This window comes from Pristis pectinata, chromosome 20, assembly GCF_009764475.1.
Source record: "Pristis pectinata isolate sPriPec2 chromosome 20, sPriPec2.1.pri, whole genome shotgun sequence".
NCBI lineage: Eukaryota > Metazoa > Chordata > Chondrichthyes > Rhinopristiformes > Pristidae > Pristis > Pristis pectinata.
The window spans coordinates 8,045,087-8,069,314 of NC_067424.1; the positions used below are offsets into that span (position 1 = coordinate 8,045,087).

At 43.6% G+C, this 24,228-nt stretch overlaps 2 protein-coding genes across 2 annotated transcripts in view; one reads left to right on the forward strand and one right to left on the reverse strand.

Annotated features, from left to right (window-relative positions):
• The window catches only part of LOC127580794 (polymeric immunoglobulin receptor-like), a 28,165-nt gene extending 14,757 nt beyond the window's left edge, over positions 1 to 13,408 (forward strand). The window contains exons 4-8 of the mRNA XM_052034690.1: positions 98 to 418; positions 3,974 to 4,052; positions 6,807 to 6,898; positions 8,109 to 8,155; positions 9,969 to 13,408. Of these exons, the coding sequence (XP_051890650.1) occupies positions 98 to 418; positions 3,974 to 4,052; positions 6,807 to 6,898; positions 8,109 to 8,155; positions 9,969 to 10,244 (815 nt within the window). The 3' untranslated portion in view covers positions 10,245 to 13,408. The remainder of the gene's footprint in view (positions 1 to 97; positions 419 to 3,973; positions 4,053 to 6,806; positions 6,899 to 8,108; positions 8,156 to 9,968) is intronic.
• LOC127581022 (polymeric immunoglobulin receptor-like) overlaps positions 1 to 24,228 on the reverse strand; it is a 271,890-nt gene that overhangs the window by 216,234 nt on the left and 31,428 nt on the right. The gene's annotated exons all lie outside the window — the stretch shown is intronic.

Below are 24,228 nucleotides of genomic sequence, written 5' to 3' on the forward strand. Positions count from 1 at the left end.
GATTCCTTCCTGGCTGAGATACAAAGTGTTTATCATTTGAGAGTGTTTGATTTTCAGATGTTTACTCAGTGTCTGAATGTTTCATCCTTTCCCACAGAACCCGTGTCTGTTCCTGTGCTTGGATTTCTGTCACCAGCAAATGTCTCACATTGTGAGGACTCAGTGACAGTGACTTGTGAGTCTGTCCAGGGATCCCTTCCCATTACCTATGCATGGTATGAAAAGACTCCGTCAGTGGTTTCAAACATCTCAAACACCAGTATACTGGATCTGCATTGTCAATCCTTGAAAGATCAACATTATCAGTATTATTGCACAGCCTCAAACGTTAATGGAACAAAATCCAGTAAAATGGTCAATGTGTCCATCTCCAATAATGTCAGTGACTGCAGAAATGTGATTGAAGTCAACAACGTGGGTAAGTGGTGGGGGGATTGACTGTTTATGATGGTCAATGGAGTGCAACTGAATGAATGATTTGTGCTGGATGTTGTTTTTTGAAATGCCCTCAGGAACCTGGACAGTATTTTGTCACCACTTTGCAGAGAATGAAAAGGTTTCAGGCACAGCAGTTCAAATGTGAATCCCTCGCCACAGGGTTTCCCACCTCTGATCTACTCTTGCTGGCTTGGTGTGAATGTATCTCTTCTGGTTATGTTTCTGCTCATTGATTTAGTTCTATGATAAACACCTGAAATCCAAATTTGCTCTGTCTGAATTTATAAACAGTTATGTGTGTTGTATTTTATGGAAAATGGGCTGAATTATAAAATCCAAGTGGTTGCGTGTTGAAAAATCTCCAGCAATCACCTCGAGTTAAATTGAATCCCAAAATGCTGTGTCTTGAAAATCACTTTACCTTTTCCTGGTGGATGGAATTGTGAGATGTGACCTTGAAATGGTGTGTCCTCGTTTACTGAGACTCCAGGCAAGAGTAGGGAAAAACAGAGCTCAAATGAACCTCAAGATGAGCAGTTTGAAGGAAACATCATTAGACAGGGTGGGGTTCAGTTGAAAGCATTCACTGTTATTAGAGGTTTGGATAAGTTTAATCAGATCTGACGTTCCCCCAGTTAGTGAATCAGCAAAACAAGGGCAGAAGATTTAGGATTGTTAAAACTGTGGCAATATGATGAATGCAGATTATTATCTGGATGTCCCAAGAGTCGGAAAAGGGTGGGCTATATTGCATCTTGGGTGTCCTTGAGCACCATTTGCTGAAGGTAAACATGCAGCTATAGCAGGTGATGAAGAAGGCAAATTGTATTCTGACCTTCAAAGAGAAAGAGGATTTGAATATAGGAAGAGGGATGACATGTTGCAAACATAGAGGTCCTGAATCAGATGGCACCGGCAGTATTGTGGGAGGCTGGAGAAGAAATTGTGGAGACACATGCGGATATAGTTGCTTCATCATTACCCAGTGGTGAAGTTCCCAAAGACTGGAAGTTTGCTTACATCATTCTATGGTTTGAGAACAGTATCATGGACAAGCCAGGGAACTACAGGCCAGTCAAACTGACATCAGTTGTGGGGAAGTTACTGGAGAGAATTCTGTGGGACGGGATATACCAGCACTTGGATAGAAAAAGTCTGATAAGAAGGGGTCAGCATGGCTTTGTGCACGGGCAATTGCGTTTGACAAGCTCTCTGGTGTTTTTTGAAGAGTTAGTTAACCAAAAGGGTAGATGAGGGTAGAGCAGTGGATGTTGTCGATTTGGACTTTAGCAAGGCCTTCGACAAGGTCCTGCATGGCAGGCTGGTCCGGAAGGTTAGGTCCTATGGAATCCAGGGAGAATTAATTCGGTGGATCTAAAATTGGCTCAGCAGCAGGAAGCTGACGGTGGTGGTTGAAGGTTGTTTCTCAGAATGGAGGCTGTTGACTAGCGGTGTTCTGCAGGGGTTGGTGTTGGGACAATTGTTATTCGTTATTTATACAAATGATTAGGATGGCAATGCACAAGGCTGAATCAGTAAATCTTCAGATGACACGAAATTAGGAGTTTTTGTTGATAGTGAAGAAGGTTATTGCAGATTATAGGGTATCTTGATCAGTCAAGGAAATGGGCCAAATTGATTTCACTACAGATAAATGTGAGTTGATGCAATTTTGGAAAGTCAAACCAGCGTAGGACTTGTACTGTGAATAGTAGGTCACAAAGGAGCGATCTGGACCAGAGGGACCGAGGAGTACGAGTGCATAGATCATTCAATGTGGCATCACAGGTTGACATGGTGGTGAAAAAGGCATTCAGCATGCAGGCTTTCATCAGTCAGGGCACTGAATAAAGGAGTAGGGACATGTTACCATTGTATATGTCGTTTGTGAGGCTACACTTGGAATACTGTGTACAGTTTTGGTCACCTTTTTATTGGAAAGACATTGCTGAACTGAAAAGAGAGCAGAGAAGATTTATGAGGATGCTGCCATGACTCGAGGGCCTAAGTTCTGGGGAGAGGTTGACCAGGCTAGCTCTTTATTTCTTGGATCATAGGAAAATAAAGGGCAACCTTATAGAAGTGTGTAAAATTATCAAAGGTACAGAAAAGTGGATGATAACAGTATGTTATGGTAGGGGGTGGAGGGTAGGGGAGTTCAAAACTAGGAGATATAGGTTTGGAGTGAGAGAGGGCAGATTGAAATGGAATCTTAGGGGCAACTTTTTCATGCAGAAGGTTGTGAGTATGTGGAACATGATGCCAGTAGAAGTGGTTGAGGCAAGTACAATAGTATCACTTTGGAAGCACTTGGATCGGTAAATAGATGGGTGTGGCTTATTGGGATATATGGTGCTTGCAGGAAATTGGGATTAGATGGGTGGGCACCATGCTCAGCATGGACTGTTTGGGCCGAAGGGCCTGTATCCATGCTGTATTGCTCTGTGACTTGACTCTCAAGGGAGTGGCCCGAGTAATAATAATTTCATTTCTGGTTATTTTCATTTTCATTTTCATTGGATGTAGGGGAGCTAACTGTACTGTTCAAAAAAGGTTGTGGAGAGAAACGTGGGGAATACACACCAGTTAGGCTGACATTGCAGTGAAGAAAGATGGTGAAGAAGAACCAAATCCAGAACCAAAGAATGTATTGAATTGGTCTTGTGTTCTTTTTCCCCATTTTAAATTCTCCTGGCTCTGTCTACCGGCATTTATTTTATCTAATATTCCCCTCTTTACATACATCTTGAAGTTTTTACAGTAGATGTACATGTTCCCTGCAATTTTACTCATGAACACTATTTTGAACATTTTAATTAATTTCATTTTCCGATTTTGCTGAACTCTAAACTACTAATCCTCAGGTTTGCTGAATTTTCTGGCCATTATATACCTCTCCTCCTTGGATATAATATTCTCACTACTTTCGGTTGTGAGCCATGATTGATATTTTAAAAGCAGCTAGGTGACCTCCTTGATACCTTCAGTATCTGTGAGGGATGGATGGAGTTCATGCAGAGAGACAACTTCCGCAGGCTTCAGGTGACAGAATGGGGGAGAGATGAGAATGGGTCCTTTATTCTTTGCACTTTGAATAAATATTTCATAAACACCTGCTTTGTTCAAATATCTGAGTGATCAATGGGGCTGTGGAACCTCTCTCACCAGCCACACCATCAGGATACTAAGATACACAGGAAATTGCTGTCTGGATTTTGTGATACCCTCTGTTAGTGGGTGAGGTTTCTTGTCACTGCTATAAGCTCAGAAAGCCAGCCTTGATTTGGAGGGAGCCAATGACAGTGGACAACAGTTCAATATACAGATGGGACAGATTTTTGTCCATTATTTTCAAAAGGACTTTCCTTTTCATTGAGAACATCATCTGCAATGTCCAGTAATATTCACAACTGTACCTGCTCCAATAGATCACCTTTGGTTCATGGTCAAGATTCTCTCTTTTTAACAATTTTACTCACTTACTTACTGAAGTGAAAAAAAGTTGAAACTGAATTTTATTTCCTTGTCTCAACAGGTTCGAAGTATTTTTGTGAAACGTTTATGACAGAATCAACAACAACTGCACAAGGGAAACGACCCACTCCATCTCCAATGTAAAGTACAGTGTTCTCAGTGCTGATGATTTGATTGACACTGCTTCCAAATAATGCCGGCTGGGGGAGAAATTTGTCTTTCACTGGTGTTAAACGTCAGTGAGAGTATTAACTTCAGTGAAACCAAATGTTGGGAAATGAGTACACCTGATGCTTTTGCACATATTTCAAGACTAAAACTCAAAGAAAGATTCATCTCCCTAAATATTCTTCAATAATTTAGGCATTGACGTTGAAAACCATTTATTGATTTGGAATGCAGGTCATCAGAGGGGAAATGGTACCACGTTTACAACATTCTGCTGCCTTATGTTTGTTGTTGCGAAATAAGACCAAGTTCCTCCATTTCCCATCCCTCAGAGGGTGTTCGCTGCAGTATTCACCATGACTGCTCCGTCACTAACCTCATCCCATGGTATTAGCCAAGCCTCAGTGATGCTGCTTTGCCTTTCTGTGACCTGCTCTGGTGTGGCATTGAGTGGAAGTTCCTGGTAAATTATGGGCTAAAGCTAGGGTACTTGTTATTGTTTGTGAGCAACACCTTGCAGGGTTGGTCAAAGTTTCAATCTCAGTCACTGCAGCTACTGAAAGTGTCTCCTCCTGAAATGTGTTCCTGGAAGGAGAGCACAAGACATCCTACTGTTTGCCCTGAGACGGTCAGGATGGGCCTTCTTGTACATCTTTTGTTGATGTTCCACAGTCCAGTTGGGGAGGAAATTTTGACCAGGCATCACTAAATCTACAAAAGTCAGTATCCAAACCAGTGTTAAACTTGGTGGAGGTGGAGTTGTTGACAACTTTGGGGTTAGAACTGGTTTTAAGCAAGTGCACTCTTTCCTTTATTATGTCCTTGGGCTGTGAAAACTTGCAGTGAGGTGTGAACATATTGCCCCAGCATCTCCCTGTGACTATACTGATTCTCACACACAAATGCTCAAGCATATTTCATTATTTATTTTTTGGACATTTCAATAATTTTCATTTTATTAATTGATTTTCATTATGTTTTGAATATCCTCTGCCAATTATAAACCTTCACAGTTTTGACAGGTGGGACAGCTGATTGTCTTGATGGAAGCAATTTAGACAATGTCAGTGGTTTATCAGCAAATTCATGGGCCTGGCATGTTCTGCCCCCTTCACCCCTCCCCCGTGATGGGATTTATGTTTTAATGGCCCAGCCATGAGGGGCTTTTCCACTGACGTTAGAGCTGGCTTCTACTGCTATGTTCAGAAAGTGATTTGTTCAAATTCAGCTACAAATGCTTGACTAAATTCCTTAGCGACCACTCCACTCAGCACTGAGGGAGGGCTGAATGGTCAGCAGTGCCATCTGTCAGATAAGAAGCCTTTAATCAATCCTCTTAGATGCACGTAACAGATCCTGTGCAATCTTTGTGAAGGAGCATGGGAGGTTTCTCGAATGGCCCAGACAATATTTACCCTTTAACCTCCATCACTATCATTGGTCATTATCGCACTGCTGCTCGTGGGACCTTCCTGTAAGCAGTTTGGCTGCTGCATTTCCCACACTGCAATAATGTCTGCACATCAGTTACTGGGCTGCACACATCCTGGGGTCATCTGTACTTGTTATTGTTTGTGAGCAACACCTTGCAGGGTTGGTCAAAGTCTCAATCTCAGTCACTGCAGCTACTGAATGTGTCTCCTCCTGAAATGTGTTCCTGGAAGGAGAGCACAAGACATTCTACTGTTTGCCCTGAGATGGTCATGGTGGGAATTCTTCTACATTTCTTGTCAATGTTCCACAGTCCAGCTGGGGAGGAAATTTTGACCAGGCATCACTAAATCTACAAAAGTCAGTGTCCAAACCAGTGTTAAACTTGGTGGAGGTGGAGTTGTTGACAACCATGGGGTGAGAGCTGGTTTTAAGCAAGTGCACTCTTTCCTTTATTAGGTCCTTGGGCTGTGAAAACTTGCAGTGAGGTGTGAGCATATTGCCCCAGCACCTCCCTGTGACTGTACTGATTCTTACTCACAAATGCTCAAATATATTTCATTATTTATTTTTTGAACATTGACAATAATTTTCATTTTTTTAATTGATTTTATTTATGTTTTGAATATCCTCTGCCAATTATAAACCTTCACAGTTTTGACAGGTGGGACAGCTAATTGTATTGATGGAAGCAATTTGGACAATGTCAGTGGTTTATCAGCAAATTCATGGGCCTGGCATGTTCTGCCCCCTTCACCCCACTCCCGTGATGGGATTTATGTTTTAATGGCCCAGCCATGGGGGGCTTTTCCACTGACGTTAGAGCTGGCTTCTACAGCTATGTTCAGAAAGTGATTTGTTCAAATTCAGCTATAAATGCTTGACTAAATTCCTTAGCGACCACTCCACTCAGCACTGAGGGAGGGCTGAATGGTCAGCAGTGCCATCTGTCAGATAAGAAGCCCCCAATCAATCCTTTTAGATGCACGTAACAGATCCTGTGCAATCTTTGTGAAGGAGCATGGGAGGTTTCCCGAATGGCCCAGACAATATTTACCACTTAACCTTCACAACTACCATTGGTCATTATCACACTGCTGCTAGTGGGACCTTCCTGTAAGCAGTTTGGCTGCTGCATTTCCCACACTGCAATAATGTCTGCACATCAGTTACTGGGCTGCACACATCCTGGGGTCACGACAGGTGCCATGTAAATGCTGGACTTTTACTCTTTATAAATGACCAGGAATCAATGGTGAACCAGGGCTGACCCTTTCCTATTCTCTGTACCACAGAACCACTTACAAAATTATACCCAGTGTCATTGGGGTGTTACTCATCGTGCTTGTCATTTGCCTAATTTGGTACCAAAGGCATAAAAACAGGGGTGAGTTTTTATTTTCCTTTAATCATGTGAAGACGTATGTGACAATTTGCAACTCTGCCATTCTACACTCATAACTCTCAAGAGATTTTATTTGGCTGCAATCAACAAAAAGCCAGGATTAAAGTGCTCATGTCCTGGAATACAGAGCATGAATGAATAATGATGCTACCACTGTAACTGGGTGACAGCCATTATCAGGGGATGGAAACTCAACCTGAATGTGGAATGGCAGAGCTGCATGAGAACTAACAGGTTGGGTTGACGTAAGATTTAGATGGTCTCAGTTGTTGGACCGAGCTTGAGGGAATTAGATGTTGTATTTGAAAGTGTTGAAGGTTCACTGAACTGTTTCTCTATACAACCTTCTATTAGTTGTAATCAGCAGAACGATGTATGTGTAAATATCCTGCTCTCATGTAAATTTTCTGACAAAATGATCAGAATGTATCTGTTATCTATCTTCCGCTCGCTGTGTTTCACTGGAGAAATCTCCCTGTTCTCATTGGAAGAAGTTGCTGCAGATTTAGTCACGTGTCCACTGTGTTGAAATGATAATGTGTCTTTTAAATAGACCTTTGTTGTGTGAGGCAAAAGCTGAGTGGCAATGGGATTAATGCAGAATAAGTGGTGGGCCCAGCAGTGGGGAAAGTGGTAAGAGCAGAATCGTGTGGAACTCAGTGTTGAATTCGGAAGGAAGTTTTGTGGCCACTTGGAAGATTGGGTGTTTTTTGTGTAATTTGTTCCTTTAGCCTGAGGGACAATCAGACACAGAGCCCTGGAGAGATCGATGGATATTCATGGGGCAGTGTGAGTATTGTCAGGTGCTCTGCTCCATCACCTGCTGAAGGTGAGATGTTTTCTGAAATTAAAAGAATAAGAATGCTGGAAACACTCATCAGGCCAGACAGCGTTTGTGGAAAGATAAACAGAGTTAAAATTTTTTACAGATCCAAGACCCATCATCAGAACTGGGAAAAAAGGGAAAACGTGTTAGTTTTCAGCAGCAGTGAAGGTGGGCGATGGATGGGTAGAACACAGGGAATCTGATCCTTTCTGAACATTATGTGTAGGAACCAAAGCAGAAGAGTGGATTTTTGCTCTTTGTGGGGAATCGTGCTGTGGCACAATTGTGGTGCTCATGATTCTGCATGCAGCATGTTTCAACTTAATTCTGAAAAAGACCTTTCAGCATCAACTTTGTATTTTCCAGAATCCAAGTCCAACACATCTCACAGAGGAGACAAGAACAAAAGCCAGGTAAGAATGTAAAGTATGAATTGTCTGAATCTTCAAGAATTCAAAAAAATCAATTACATCGGATTACACAGGCCATTGAGCTCCACTAGTCCATTCCAATGTTAAAACTACACACAATCCTCCCCCAGCCCTCTTCATTGAACCCAATCAGCATATCTTTCTGGTCCTTTCACCCTCCCATCTGCACTTATCTTGCTATTCCTTACGTACAACCATTGATGTTTTACTTGACTAATCTTCAGAATGGCTCCAATCTTTAATGTCTTTCCTAATGGACACAAAGTGAAATTGGCCCTGGCTCTACAGTTAGAGAAGGGATGTTGTTCATTGTGTAACCCCGTCTTTCAGTTCATTGACTTCATCAACATTTCAAATATTTCCAGTGGGTTCCAAACACTGATGCAAAATCAGAAAAAAAATAGGGTAAATCCATTCAGGGAAACCAGCTCATCTGTTCTCTGTCCATGGACTGACCTCAGCCATCCACTTTCTCACTCTATCCCACAATCCTGACACCACTCTGAACATTTTATTTTTTCTTAAGTCTATTGTCAACAATCTTGGTAAGTGATATATTCCACAATGTGCAGCAGACTTGTTCTGTATTATTACCTCATTAATTTTCAACTGGATACACCAATCGATTGAACCATTTCCCTCATTGAATAATTTGAGCCAATCTTGTCAATTCGCTTCAAAATCTTTTCAATTTCATCAGCAACCTCTCACTTTCTGCTGTGCCGTACATTTTATCTCCTGTTAACATCAGCCGACTCTCCAAAGCTGCACCTTTAGAACCCTCTGAGGACCGTGTGTTCCTCTTTTGCATGCTCCAGTGTTTTAATCCCACCACCAGTAGCAGTAGCTTCAGCTGCCCAAGCCCCACACACAAGACTTAACTCTCTGAACACCTGCACCTCTGTCCTCTAATGTGGTCCATCAAATCATTTTGCCAGTAAACCAGCAAGGTTTTGGACCCTGCCCCAGTAATTGCCAAGATCAATTTCAATATTTTCTCTCACTGCACACATGTGAAGCACCAAGGACCGTTTTACTGTGTTGGTCAGGAACAGCTTCTTCCCCTCCGCCATCGGATTTCTAAACAGTCCATGAACCCATGAACACTACCTCATTATTCTTCTTTTTTGCACTATTAATTTATTTTTGGAATTGACAGATTTTTGTGTTTTTGCATTATACTGCTGCTGCAGAACAACAAACTTCATGTCATATGTCAGTGATAATAAATCTGCTTCTGATTCTGTTGAAGGTGTTCCTTGACTACATGAGGTTACTGTTGTACATTTAGATGTAGAAGCTGTTGATTTATTGTCATTGATACTGAATCATCAGCTGTTATCACACAGTCTGGAAAATTAAATTCTACATACTGATGGAAAGGGCCGGAGCTCTTTGCATCTGATCAAGGTCTGCAAGACCAGCAAAGCGCAGTGAGGTGTTTAAACTTGCAGGTGAGAGTAGAAGTAGGGCTGTAAATATGAGATAATTAACAATAAATCCAGTCAGAAATTCTGGAGGAACAACTGTTCCCAGTTAGTGGTGAGATTGTGGAGTTAGTTAACATGAGGTGAACACAAAGAGGTATTAAAGAAACTGAATAAGCACACAGGAAGGAGAAGAATACAAGTTAATGCAGGTGAAAAACTTGTGTTCAAGGTAAATACCATTCATGGCTTGTTGAATCCAGTGAATAGTTTTAGATCTACTTTGCAATAGAATTCTGCTCAGAACAGTGCATTTCACCTTCACATTCATGAGATGTAAATTGGATCTTGCTTTTTTTTTGTTTAAGGAGGCACTGGAAGGGAGCGTCGTTTATGCAGATCTGCAGCGTCTTCGAAAAAATGAGGCAGCTTCCCAGTTGGCTAACCAGGATAATGGTATCATGTATGCAGCAGTGCAATTTCAAAAGAAGTCGCGAGCAGGGCACCCCGTCACTGATGAGGATAATGTCACCTACTCAGAAGTCAAAGTTCGAAGCAAACCTGACAGGGCCAATCGGAAAGCTCCCTCTCCTGACACTCTGCAGGACTCTGCACAGGCCATTTATGCTAACAGTGCTTTTTAGAAAAGCTATTTGCTTCAGCCTGTTTATTGCTCCATCCTTGCTTTACTGTCGTATTATGCCTTTTCTGAGCTGTTTTTTCCCAATTCCACTCCCTTTCCAGTTCCCTTCCATCAGCAAATGTAATCAATTGCCATTGAGTTTCTGTGTCTAGATCATCTCCGCAAATGATCAAAATGATTTTGCTTCTCATTCTGAGTCTTGCAGTTGGCACATTCACACTGCATTCCCACCAGTGCCCCTGCCACATCATAATTACTTTCAGGGGTCAGCCTAAGCATACCATAAGCTTTTGTCTCTGGGCTATAACATTGTGGATTCAAGTTCCACCCCAGTACTTGAACAAATAATTTAGAATAGACACTTCATTGCAGACAGAGAGAGTGCATCACTGTCAGAACTGCTGATGTCTGGGTGAGACCCGAAGCCAAGATTCCTCCTGTCAAAAAAGATTCAAGCCGTTACCACATGAAAGTGAAAAATCATTGATAATTTCTGTAACTGAAGAATGCTCAGTAAGAAATGCTGCTCATGCCAACATTGCCACATTCTATAAATGAATAAGATGTTAAGGAATGTCTGCATAGTGTATGTAGACATGGGGATGTAGGCATGTTTGAGAACATTCAGGTGTAATATAATGTGGAAAACAAAAAGGTCAGCTTTTCTGGTAGAAAAAATAGAAAGGCAGAGTATCTTTATATTAGTGAGAGATTGAAATGTGTTGATGTTCACAGGGACCTGATTGATTTTGTCCACAAGTCACTGGAAGTTTATTAGACTTTATGACCATAGGACATGGGATCAGAATTAGGCCATTCAGCCCATCAAGTCTGCTCTGCCATTCTGCCATGGCTGACGGTTTTTTCTCAACCCCATTCTCCCACCTTCTCCCCGTGGCCTTTAATCCCCTTACCAATCAAGAACCTCTCAATCTCTGCCTTAAATACACCCAACGATTTGTCCTCCACAGCCCTCTGTGGCAATGAATTTCACAGATTCACCACCTTTTGGCTGAAGAAATTCCTCCTCACCCCTGTTCTAAGGGGGCATCCCTTTATGCTGAGGCTGTGCCCTCAGATGCTAGACTCTTTTACAACTGGAAGCAACATCTGTACACCCACTCTATTCAGACCTTTCAATATCTGGTAGGTTTCAATGAGTTCTCCCCTCATCCTTCTGAATTCCATGAGCCATCTAGTGCTTCTCACACATTAAGCTTTTCATTCCTAGGATCATTCATGTAAACCTCCTCTGGTCCCTCTACAGAGCCAGGATATCATTCCTTAGATACAGGTCCCAAAATTGCTCACAATATTCCAAATGCAGTCTGACCAACACCTCAGCAGCACATCCTTGCTTTGATATTCTAGTCCTCTCAAAATGAATGTAAACATTGCATTTAACTTCCTGACTACTGACTCAACCTACAAGTTAACCTTAAGGGAATCCTGAACTAGGACTCCCAAGTCTCTTTGCACCTCCGATTTCTGATTTCTTTCCCCATTTAGAAAATGGTCTACACTTTTATTCTTCATACCAAAGTGCATAACCCCACATTTCCCAACACTGTATTCTATCTGCCACTCCTTCGCCCAGTCTCCTAACCTGTCCAAGTCCTGGTGCAGACACCATGCTCTGCAGCACTACCTATTCCTCCACCTACCTTGGTATCATCTGCAAATTTGGCCACAATGCAAACAGTTCCTTCATCCAGATTATTAATATATAAAGTGAAAAGTTGTGGTCCCAACACTGACCCCTGTGGAACTCCACTATTAACCAGCAGCCTTCCTGACAATGACCCCTTTATCGCCACTCTCTGCCTTCTGCCTGTCTGCCTTATGCAGAGGTGTAAGAAGCAATTAGGAAGCTAGTTTGTTGACCTTTATATCAAGAGGGTTAGAATAAAAGAGTTAAGACATCTTGCTCCAATTACATAGAGCTCGGGTGAGACTGCATCTGGGCTATTGTATACACGTATTGGTGTCCTGACCAAAGGAAGGACATACCTGAAGCAGAGGGATTGCAGCAAAAGTTCCCCAGAATGATTTGTGGGATCATGATATTGTTTGCATGTTTAATTTTCCCCACATAAGGAAGGATAGACTTGGAAAGGATGGAGTACAATGAAGATTCCCCAGAATGATTTGTAGGATTTCAAGTTTGTTGCATTAGGGGAGATTGCCACACGAAGCAGACTGGACCTCTGCTCTCCAGACTTTAGAGGTAATCTCACTGAAACATACAAATTTCTTACAAAACAGTGTAGATGCAGGGAGGAGGTTTTCCTTAGCTCAGATCTACAGAGCTAATGAGAAGAGATGAGCCATTCAGGATGGAGATAAGCAGAGATCTCTTCACCTGAGGTGAGTGAATCCTCAGAATTCTTTCCCCAAGAAGGCTTGGTCACTGATGACCATTCACAGGATCAGGTTTAAAAGGTCCAGCTCTATTAGGGGGGAGAGAGCTTCTCAAAACAACAGAATCACGATGCTGTGCATAATAAGGAATATCACCACCAACCCCCCCCCCCAAGATCCACCTCACTCAGGAGGACGTGGGTTCAAGTCTCACTCCAGGGTTTGCACAATCAAAAGTACTGATGCCCCCTGAGTGTAGTGTTCACTTACTGAAGAGAGGTTGTCGCTCCCTCAGACTGTTCATGAGGCAGAAAATATACAGCATTGGTCAAGGAAAAGCCACGTGTCCTCACTGGGCATTTAGCTTCATTGGATCTTAACACGCAGTGGCAGCCTGCCACTGTTTACTGTGCAGAAAACAGAGCCTTCTCTTCTCTACTCAGCTCCTTAGTTATTGTGTGAAGGAAATAATGCTCAGTCAGCTCAGTGGGTCAGCTTACCTGAAAAGGACAAAGTATCTCCTAATATTTCTAACTCCATATTCTATGATGCCATAATGTGGTTTATGTCTGCCATTTGCAAACAACACCCCTCATTTAGTAGCTCCAAGGGTCATTGTACATGCATAGATTTTGATCACTCATAAATTCTGAGAAAAGTAACAGTTCCTGTTTACAGTTTCACACCCCATTGACCATTGCAAAGTGCTATTCACTCATTTTACTCAGTGCCCAACTTGTTTTTTTCCATTGTTTGTTGGCCTTTGATGTCTTGGTAATAAATTATTAGTGGCTGACTCGTTAAATAAAGAACATCAAAAGATAGAATTTGAACCCTTAGAATAACTGCAGACAAAAACACATCTGAAAAGATCTCACAGTGATGAAAAGGGAGTTAAAAATGACAGCAATTTGGGGACGTCTTGAAAGGAGCCCAAATGTACAGTGGAGAGTGGAAAGTTTTGCAGAGGTAATGATGGGATTTTTAAAATTTTCTCTCTTTGGAGTACAAAGGTCATTGTAAAAGTCAGCATTTATTGCTCATCGCTCCCTGCTCTTGAGAAGATGGTAATGAGACTACTTTTTGCAACACTGCAGTCCTTCTGCTGAAGGTTCTCCCACACTGGTATTGGGGAGGGCATTCTGGGATTTAACTTCAACAATGAGGGAACAAGAATATATTTCTTAGTCGGTATTGTGCAACTTGGAAGAAATATGCCAGTGGTGGTGTTCCAATGCTCCAGAAGATCTTTTCATTCTTGATCGTAGACATGGAATGTGTAAGAGGTGCTGTTGGAATAATTTAGTTGCAGTGCATTTTGTAGCAAAGGACACACTGTGACTATTGTGTGACAACAGTGGCAGAATGAATGTTGGTGTGGTGGACCCAATCAAGCATGCTGCTCCCTCCTGGATGGTGTTGAACTTCCAAAGGGTTGAACTGTAGGCAATTGAGAGCATTCCATCAAATTCCTGATATGTTTTGCAGATAGTGGAAAGATTTAGGGTGTCAGGAGATGAGTGGAGAATACCCAGCCTCTAATCTGCTCCTGAGAGAACAGTGTTTGTGTGGTTGGTCCTGTCGAGTCTGCTGTCAGTGGTGCCCTCTAGGATGTTGAACGTGGAGGACTCAGATGAGGGGGAGTCCAATCAGGGACCAGGGTTTGTATCCATAATTATATTTGTGTTATTGGAAGATCATCATTCCAGGTGATATTTAGAAAGAAAGGTAATATCACCTTATTATTTACTTCAATCTGGGGCTGTCCTATGCCATGGAGCAGTGCTCCACATTATTCCAGACATTCACTTCCAGTCTTTCAGTCAAGCTGCTTATTTAGTCCAGAAATTTACTGATGTTCTTAAAGGAACACAAAAAAAAATGAAAAAAGCTCAATTATGTAGGTTGCAATTGGGAAGGCAGATATTTTTAGCAAGAGGGACAAGAAGCATAAAAATGTGGTTTTGGTTTTGCTATGTTCTCCATGTTGTTTAATAATTTAATGACAACTGGAATTTCTGGTGTGCCATTGAAAAGGTTGTATAAAACAGGATGAACAAGAAACAATTAGTCTTGATGCAAAATTTCACCTCAGTCTGTTCAGCAGGGAGTTTTCATTTTACCTCTTGGGCCAAGCTGTGAGGATGTGATTCATCACTTCTCTGTAAAAGACAGGGGAAAGTCATCAGACTCATCGACACTGGTAACTATGTTTTATTTCACACGGCCACTCCCAACAGAATTCGGTCTGAAACTGGCTCAAGGTCTCTGATACATACACACCACACACTCTAATTTATCTTGCCTACAAAATACAATTAACATTTCAGACTTCACTGCTCGAAGACAAAAAAATGTTTCCTTACCATCCTAATATTTTCCAGTACAGCCACAGGCAGAGATTGCTTCCCAATCTGTAGACGATTGAACTGCTGATGTCAAGGAGGAAAATGTCACCTTACTTCACCACCAGGGTTGTTGGTTAACTGTGACTGAGAGACCCAGAGAGCTCCCATTTAGTGCCATTCCCTTCCTACTTCCACACTTCAGTGTCCTGATCGATGTTTATCTCTCCAGTGGAAACATATTATCCAGCTACTATTGCAGTCTCTGTGTGGGATCTTGCTGTGCCATTTTTTTTCATTCCACATTTCTTACCTTTGAAGCATCCATTTGTTGGCAGGAAAGTCCTGAGGTGGTGAAGCAGCCTATAAAATGCAAACCATCCTTTCGCACAGCAATGACAACTTAAATATGACATTCTTCTCCAGCTCCACTATCACCATGCTAACAAACAAATGAAATTGCTGGCCCTGTTGGCTGCAACCTTCCCTGCAGCAGGATTTGTAGAGGGAAGAGGAACATGGTCCATGCAGCCAAGGGCAAAGAGAGGAAGAGAACTGAGGAGCTGTAGGGGAGGATTCAGGAAGTTGGAGATGGATAGCTGAGCAGGACCTCGAGGAAGGATCAGTGCCAGGAACACATGGTGGCTGGTGGAAGAACAGTGAAATATGGGGCAGGGGGCACTTCATTGTCTGGGAGATGTGTCAGAAGAATGGGTCCAGATTGCAGCCACACTGAGGCATTTGTGGAAGATAAGTGACACGTAGCCTGTGGGAGGACATTATTGGAAGAGTTATTCGATCAATGAGTTTGTTGGGATCCTGTGGTTGGGAAAGGATTTACACTAAAATGTCAGGAGGAAGGCAACACAGAGGATGAAAACAGGAAGAAAAGTACAAAAGGGAAAGGATAAAGAAAGGTTAGAGAGGGAAATTGGGAGTGAGATAAGATCCGCTCGGAGGCAGGAGGGAGTGAAGGATCAATAGACTAAGGTCATCTTTGTGTGGGTGTATATAACTGTATTTTCTATGACATTAAATTTAAAACTTTAAAATTTAATGTCATAGTACTAATGGGGTTATGACTTGGTGCAGAGTGGGAATGGGCATTTCATGTTTCTGGATACGAATCAGATTGAACATAAAGTGAAGGTTGCAGAATGAATCAACATTTCCATGAATTCAAAAATCAAATACTTCTGAAACAAAGGTTTGTCGTTGAGGTCTGACCACGTGATCAGAAGCCCGGATTGTTGATTTGGACGCGTGTTCAAATCCTACCAATGACAGAAGGGGAGTTTAACTTCTGGTTATGTAATAAATCTGGAATTAAAAAGTTATTGTAAGTATTGATGATCAAAAAAAGCACGTCGTTATAAAATAGTTAGATTAAATGAGGAAACAAATCTACTGCCCTTGCGCACTCTTCTCCAGATCCTCCAATGAGATTGATTCTGAATTGTGCCTCTGAAATGGCCCAATGAGACATTTGGTTCAAGACAATAAATCTCACCGCATCCCAAGACGCATGAAAAATTCTAAGTGTTCATTTGACATCGCAACTGCCAGGGTTATTTTCACTGATAAGGACAATGTTTAAGCAGTACTCCTCACTTGTCGTCAGTCACCCAGCTCTTACTTCTCAAATCTAAAATAACCATCTGAAAATAAATTTTATTTAAAATAAAAATGAGGAAGGCAGCAGGGAGATCGTGAGACTACACTGAGGCGGCAGATCACATCTGACTCTCAGTTTCAAACTCACTCAGTTTCCCTCAACAAATATCTGTGTATTCAATGAATATATATTTAACAATTAACATTTAACGTGTTAATTATGGAGTTAACAATTTTATTTATGGAAAATCGTGAAAAGAAGAGAGTTACTATCTTGTCAGGACTGGGGAACAACAATCCAAGTGCTGGGGTGTGGTGAACGGTGAGGTGAGAAAGAAATGATAAACAGAAATGTTACTGAGAATGCAGCGGGAAACCTGGTTGGAAAACCACAGCGAGCCAGCTGATGACGTCTGACCTCGAAGTGTTTGAAGTTCACCCAGTATATTTAACACAAACAAGTTCACCCAGCATATTTAACACAACACACATGATATAAAATAGTGAAGAGTGTGTGAGCAGGTCTGCGTAATAACAAACCAAGTGAGGGGATTCTGATGAATTATGAGGTGGGCCAGAAGAGATAAAAAATGTTGGGAATCACAGGAGAATTCTCCCAGCAGCGCTGGCGATGTAAATGAGAGCCGCGGATGAAACGGTTAATGCAGAGCTTGTTCGCAGTGAGAGGAGTATCTGAGCACACAGTCCGATTTCCTGTAAAACGCCATTTCTCCTCGGGTGCCTCCCATTTCCTCCCCGCAGTGGGACGTCCCACTTGGCCTGGGAGGGCGCGGGGACCTGCCCACAATCTGCAGATTAACCCAACCCCGGGGTTTCCGCCTTTCCCAGATCCTGACCGCAACTGATTCAATGGGAGGTGACCAAACCACGGGAGCGACCTCGAGTGCCGCAGGAGGCAGTGCTCACTTTCTCCTGTTTCTTAACATCAGTGGGGGTGGCAGGGCTCAGACTATTCGGCCCATCAGGTGCCTTTCTTACCGTTCCTGACACTGGCTGCCCAATGTTTACGCTGCATGTTGGCTGCAGAGATCTGCACAGCCGCACACCCGTCTCTCTGATGGACTTTGGACCGGGGACAGGTCATCGGCAGGGCTTGATATGGGCGTCGATAAATGTAGGTGCGGACGGAGGTTGGGTCATGGGCGGGGCTAGTTGTCATGGGCGAGGCTTGTTGTCATGGGTGCGGCTTGTTGTCATGGGCAGGACTTAGTTTGTTCCCAGTTCAGTTCCAGCAGCAGATTGTGCTCCCACTCCCTCCGAATCTCTGACGCTTGTGTCAGTTTTGAGACTCCAGATCGCAAATGCCTGCCCTTGTCTCAGTGGGCAGACCCGGGAATGCCGCTGGGGCAAGGGCGAGGCAGAATAAACCCCAAGCTTGGTGCAAGCCCCAGGCACCACCTCTGTAGCATCACTGAAACAAGCCCCGGCCACGAAACAGGCAAACCTCACAAGCTCGGTCCCTGGCGCCGGAGTGTGGCGACTCGTTGCAAGCCGCTCTCTGCAGATCTACTCATTACTTGTACTGTAACCGTTACCTCAATGCACTGTGTAATGAACTGATCTGTAGGAAAAGTTTGCAAGACAAGTCTTCACTGTACCTTGGTACGAGTGACAATAATAAATCAATATCATTAACATACTTTTGTTCTTGCTCACCTCACAGTCACCATAAACACCTCGGTCAGTTTGTCATTCACAGCCCTGCTGACACACAGACTCTTATCTTTCACCATTTCCATGAGTGAAAACTGGATTGGTTTTATTTGTTGAATTTCACTCAGAGGGCTTCAAGTTCTAACGAGCCAGATTTCATCAGCTGATTCATTGGTTTCAGAATCACGCTTCCTGCGGCCTTATTCCTCATTAACGTTCCACGTAATATTTGTCTTGGACAGTTATTCATTTCTGAAGCTAAGAGCTGAGCGACGGAGAAGTCTTGACCTGGTCTCCGTGAACAAAACAATGCGGATTGTGATTCTTCTAATGTGTTCTCTTCCCGCTGGACATTTCAGTGATCAGAAAGTGCTGGGGATCCTCAGAAGGTCAGGCTGCATCTGTGGGAAGAGAAACAAACTTAACGTTTTGGGTCGGACACACAAGAGACCGCAGATGCTGGAATCTGGAGCAACAAACAATCTGCTGGAAGAACTCAGCGGGCCAGGCAGCATTGAGTCCTGATGCAAGGTTTCAACCCGAAACGTCGACAATTCCTTTCCTCCCATAGATGCTGCTCGACCCACTGAGTGCTTCAAGTAGATTGTTTGTTGCTAACGTTTTAGGTCGAAAGGTCTCCGACCTGAAACGTTCACTGTTTATGTTCCCACAGATGCGGCCTGACCTACTGAGGATTTCCAGCATTTTGTGTTTTCATTTTAGATTTCCAGTACCTACAGTTTTTTAGCACTTTTTTTTATTTCGGTGATTGGTATTAGTTTGGGTCTCGTTCACCGATTCTGCAGCAGAGATGGTTAAACATGTGTAAAGTTAGCAAATACTCCGCAAATATAACCGAACAATGTTGAGGTGTGGAACAACAAGCGGAACGCTGCAAGAACTCGGATTGCCAGGATATAGCAGGGCGGAGGGAGCGGGGGAGGGTGGGGGGTGAGCTGGATAGAAACTGGTAGGTGAGAGGTGAAACCAGATGGGGAGGGAATGTCGGGTGGATGGAGCCAGGTGATGGGGGCAGGGGATGGAAGGAGATGAACACAGAGCGAAGAAAACAAGGCGGACAGGTGGGCGTGTGTGAGAGGACTGCACCAAGGGTGTGGGTTGCAAGAAATTGGAAAATCCAAAGTTCATACCATTGAGCTGTAAACTCTCAAACAACATCTCATATTCCGCTTGGGAGCCTCTCTTCCACTCCCGCTCCCCATCTGGTTCCATCTGCCAATCATTCCCTGCCCGTCAGGTTCCACCTATCATCTACCAACCTCTCTCCCACCTCTTCGCACTCCTACATACCGACAATCTTTGCTCTTCCCCCTCAGTCCTGGTGCAGGGTCTCAATCCCAAACACCAATTTACACCTTCTTTCCTCCGCAGAAGTTGTCTGACCCCCTGAGTTCTTCTGGTGTTCTGTTTGCTGTCCCAGATTCCAGCATCGGTCGTTTCTTTTGTCTCAATATTGGGCTGTGGTCTTGCAATCTCCTTCTGTCTGTACCACAAATCATCACCCGTGTATCTGAAACTACTACTGATTGTGAATGAAAGGAAAAGGAGGTTTATTTGAAACAGTTTGCACAAGAAATATTGTCAAAGTCCAAATGCACCCTTTCCATTCGTAAAACATCGTTTAGCTGCTCTCTTGCACTCACTGAAAGCAGCAGAGGAATAATACATGAAATAATCAGTTGTCTCCAATTTACAACTGTTCCTCTTATCTAAAGTCCAGTCACTGAGATGCTTTACGCCTCAGTTCCTTGTGGGCTGAGGGCTGATCTCGCAATAAGTCACCAGTTGCTTCTTGTTCTCTGCCTCTAACTGTGCAATTTGTCCAAGTCATTAGCATCCAATATTAGTTGTTATTTGTGATTAAATTATATTTTTACTGATCCTCAAGGTGCAGGGGCCAAGGCCAGCATTTACTCTCTTGATTCATTGACTTACTTTTCCATATCAGATGGGCAGTTGATAGTTTACAGTGAGGGAATATGGCAAATATTACCCTTAAAATTGTGTGCCCCCCAATAAAAATAAGCAGCCAAAAATGCCGAGACATTTGGGGATATGATTATTCTTTGGGTTCCACAGGGGTCAATACCCATCAATGATTTTGACAGATGTAGGGATATGGCAAAACAGTCTGCAGAGGAGACAAAGATTGGCCAAGTGATGACAGGAAGAAAAATATCTTTCGACCCCAGAGGGATCTGGATGGTCAGTGGGGTAGAAAAGTGGCGGGGAGAACTTAATCCAGAGAAGTGAGAGGGAGTGCATTGGATGAAGTGTGTATGAATACATGAGTTTAAGGTAGACAGTGAGGAGTGTGAGGGACCTTGAAAAGTATGATCACAGACCATTGAGTGTAACAGAAGAGGTAGATACGGTGATTAGAAAGGCAGACGGAATGGCTTCCTCTATTTGCAGAGACCCAGGATACAGGAGCAGGGTGGTTATGACCATGGCTTGAGCACTGTGGTCAGTTCTGGTCAGCACATTGAAGGAAAGACGAGACTGCATGGGAGGGTCTTCAGAAGAGGTTGGTGAGGCTGTGGCTGGGACTGAAAGCTTCAGCAATGAGGAATGATCGGATTGGCTGGGATTGCTTTCTCTGGAACTGAGGGAGAGAGTAGACAATGGAGTTGTGAAAAATTATGAAGGACATCGACATTATGAATGGGAAGATTTTTAATCCCTTAGATGAGATGTTAAAAGTGTCTGTGTGTGTGTGTGGGGGGGGGGGGGGGGTTAGCGGGGGCAATAGGTTAAAAATAATTGGTGTGAGGATTAGAGGGGAGATAAGGAAAATCCTTTTTATCCAGAGGGCGTTAGGGGTCTGGATCACACTTCCTGGAACACACTTCTGTATCCTTCACGCAGTCTCCCTCAGCCCGCCACCTCTCGCCCAGGTGCACTGAGTGTTCTTGGTGGAGTCAGATTCTCGGGAAAAGGAGGCTGCCCGCCCACAGGAAGGTTGGAGATTCAACACCAAGGTCTACCGAGTGAACAGGCCAAACGTTCGTGGCTGGGAGATGCCAGAGGCGCTCTGTCCACCCGCCCAACTTCTGACCTCAAACAAGGGCGCTGCAGGCAGTGCCGGCGGGGAATGTCAGGACACGGGTCGGACCATCCGGCCCCGAGATGGTTGAAGGGTGAATGCTGGCCAGCGCACTCGGGAGCACTCTGAATGTTCAGCAGATTTTTCCTGTTCATTTTCTAAAGAATTTTCCCCTCAGTTTCAGATGCGTTGTCGGCAGAGAAATATGTGAGAGGAGTTGTGGGAAGAGCGATCACAATCGATTGTCACTATACAGATTGGTACCGCTCACACACAAAGTATTGGTGCCGTGGGTGGACTAACGGATGTTCAGTTTTAGTGGAAACAAACGGGCAACACAGACGGAGGGGAAGAGAGTCAATCACAGATAACCCGGCACGGGGAATATTTACTGTTACTGTGGAGGATCTTCACTCTGGAGATACAGGATGGTACAGCTGTGGAATTACAACACCTGACCTGGATCCAATGTTTCACGTACATCTACAGGTATCTGACGGTAAGTTTCTCAGCGATTGACTTCATGTCTCCACTGAAATGTCTGATCCATGTTTTCTCTGGGAAGGGTCAGGGCAGCACCGATATTCCGAGGCAATGTCCCCGTCAATGCGCTCCGAGCCTCCACCCCCAGCATCCACTGACCATCTACCCCCCGGCAGCCAGCTGCTCCATTGCCGGTGGGAAGCAGAGTAAATGAATTCTGATGAGGTCCCGCCATTAAATTCAGGGCGACCTCCACCTTCCCGGGGTTTCTGGGCTTCCCAGCCTCACACCCTCCCTCGCTCCCTCCGTGTAAATATCAGCGCTAAAGGGTTCCCTTCCTGCTGCAGGTCACTGAAACCAATCACAGTTACACTCTCTCCCTAAACCCATCCAGCATGTGACAGATAGCCGACCATTGTCTGCGTTTTATTTTTCAGATGTTCACTCAGTGTCTGAATGTTTGATCCTTTCCCACAGAACCCGTGTCTGTTCCTGTGATTGGATTTCTGTCACCAGCAAACGTCTCACGTCTCGGGAGCTCAGTGTCGGTGTCCTGTGAGTCTGTCCAGGGATCACTTCCCATTCTGTACACATGGTATGAAAAGACCCCGTCTGTGGATTCAAAGGTCTCCGACACCAGTAAACTGGATCTACATTGTCAATCCTTCAAACACCAACACCATCAATATTACTGCACAGCCTCAAATAATCGTGGAGCAAAATCCAGTGAAATGGTGAATGTGACGGTCTTCAACAAAGGAGGGATCTGCAGTTATGTGACAGAAATCAATAGCACCAGTAAGTATTAATTTAAAGGGGGGATAAAATTAATTATTTGCTTTTGTTACTCTGCTACTGCTGCTCCTGATGGTGAGGGATTTCTTTGCATCTGTGAATGGTACATATTGCAGCCACCATGTGGCGGTGATGTGGAAATTAAGTGCGTCTGGTGAATAATTAAGTCTGTTACTTCCTCCTGCTGGTGTCAAGCGTCTTGAGCATAGTCGGACTTGCACATCGAGACAATTTGAGAGCATTCCATTATTCTTCTGGCTTCTGCTTTGAAAGTAGTTGAAGAGTGTTAGCTGTGAGACAGTGAGACTGTCGTCACTGATCCCCAGTTTCTGAACTGCTCGATCAGCTGTATTTTTGTGACTGGTCAAACTGAGTTTCAGGTTGCTGATTAACATACCTCACTCACGTTGAAACATTAAAAAATTCCGTGTATGTAGGGATAAACGAGGCTGCTGCATTTCATGATCATGGGCAGGATTATAAAACCTCTAAACCCATGTAAAACAGTGCAGGATCTCCAGTGATCCCATTGAATTCATGTGGAATCTGATTGGCTGCAACTCCATAGACTGTAACACCTATGTGATCAAATAGAATTCCGAATGATACCTTCCAAAGATGTGGTACAGTTTAGAGACGATTTCACAGAGTCATGGAGTTATAAAGCACAGAAACAGGCCCTTTGGCCCAACTTGTCCATGCCAACCAAGGTGCCTTCTTGAGCTTGTCCCATTTGCTTGCATGTGGTCCATATCATTCTAAACCTTTGCTATCTATGAACCTGTCCAAATGTCTTTTAAATGTTGTATTTGTACTTGCATCGACCACTTCGTCTGACAACTTGTTCCACATAACCACTGCCGTCAGCCTCGGTGTGAAAAATTTGTCACTCCAGTTCCTTTTAAATCTTTTCCCTCTCACCTGAAACCTAGGGCCTCCAGCTTTATACTTTCCTATCCTGGGGTAAAGACTGACCATCCACCATATCTATGTCCCTCATGATATTATAAACCTCTACAAACTCAGCCCTCAGCGTCCTTCACTCCAGGGAAAACAGTCCCAGCCCATCCAGTTTCTCCTGATAACTCAAACCCTCCAGTCCTGGCAACATCCTTGTGAATCTTCTCAGCACCCTCTCTCATTTAATCACATCCTTCCTATGGTCTGATGATCAGTACTGCACAGAGTATTTGGAGGTGTGGTCTCACCAATGCCCAGCGCATCTGTAACATGACATCCCAACTCTTGTACTCAATGCCCCATCCGATGAAAGCAAGCATGGCATATGCCTTCTTCACCACTTTAACCATCTGTGTCGCCACTTTCAGGCAACTATGTTCTTGTCTCTCCAGTTCTCTACTGTGTAAGGCCTGCCCTGTTCTAACTCCTCAAACTGCATCAGTCCGCATACAGTATGTCTGAGTCAAATTCCATCTGTTATTCCATTACCCACTTTCTTAGTTAATCTAGATCCCATTGTAACCTTAGACAACCTGCTTCACTGTCCACTACACTACCAATGATGGTGTCATCCACAAACTTACTAATCATGCCACCTATATTCTCATCCAAATTATTAATAAAGATGACAATCAAAAGTGGATTGGCACTGATCCCTGCAGAATGCCACTGGTGATAGGCCTCCA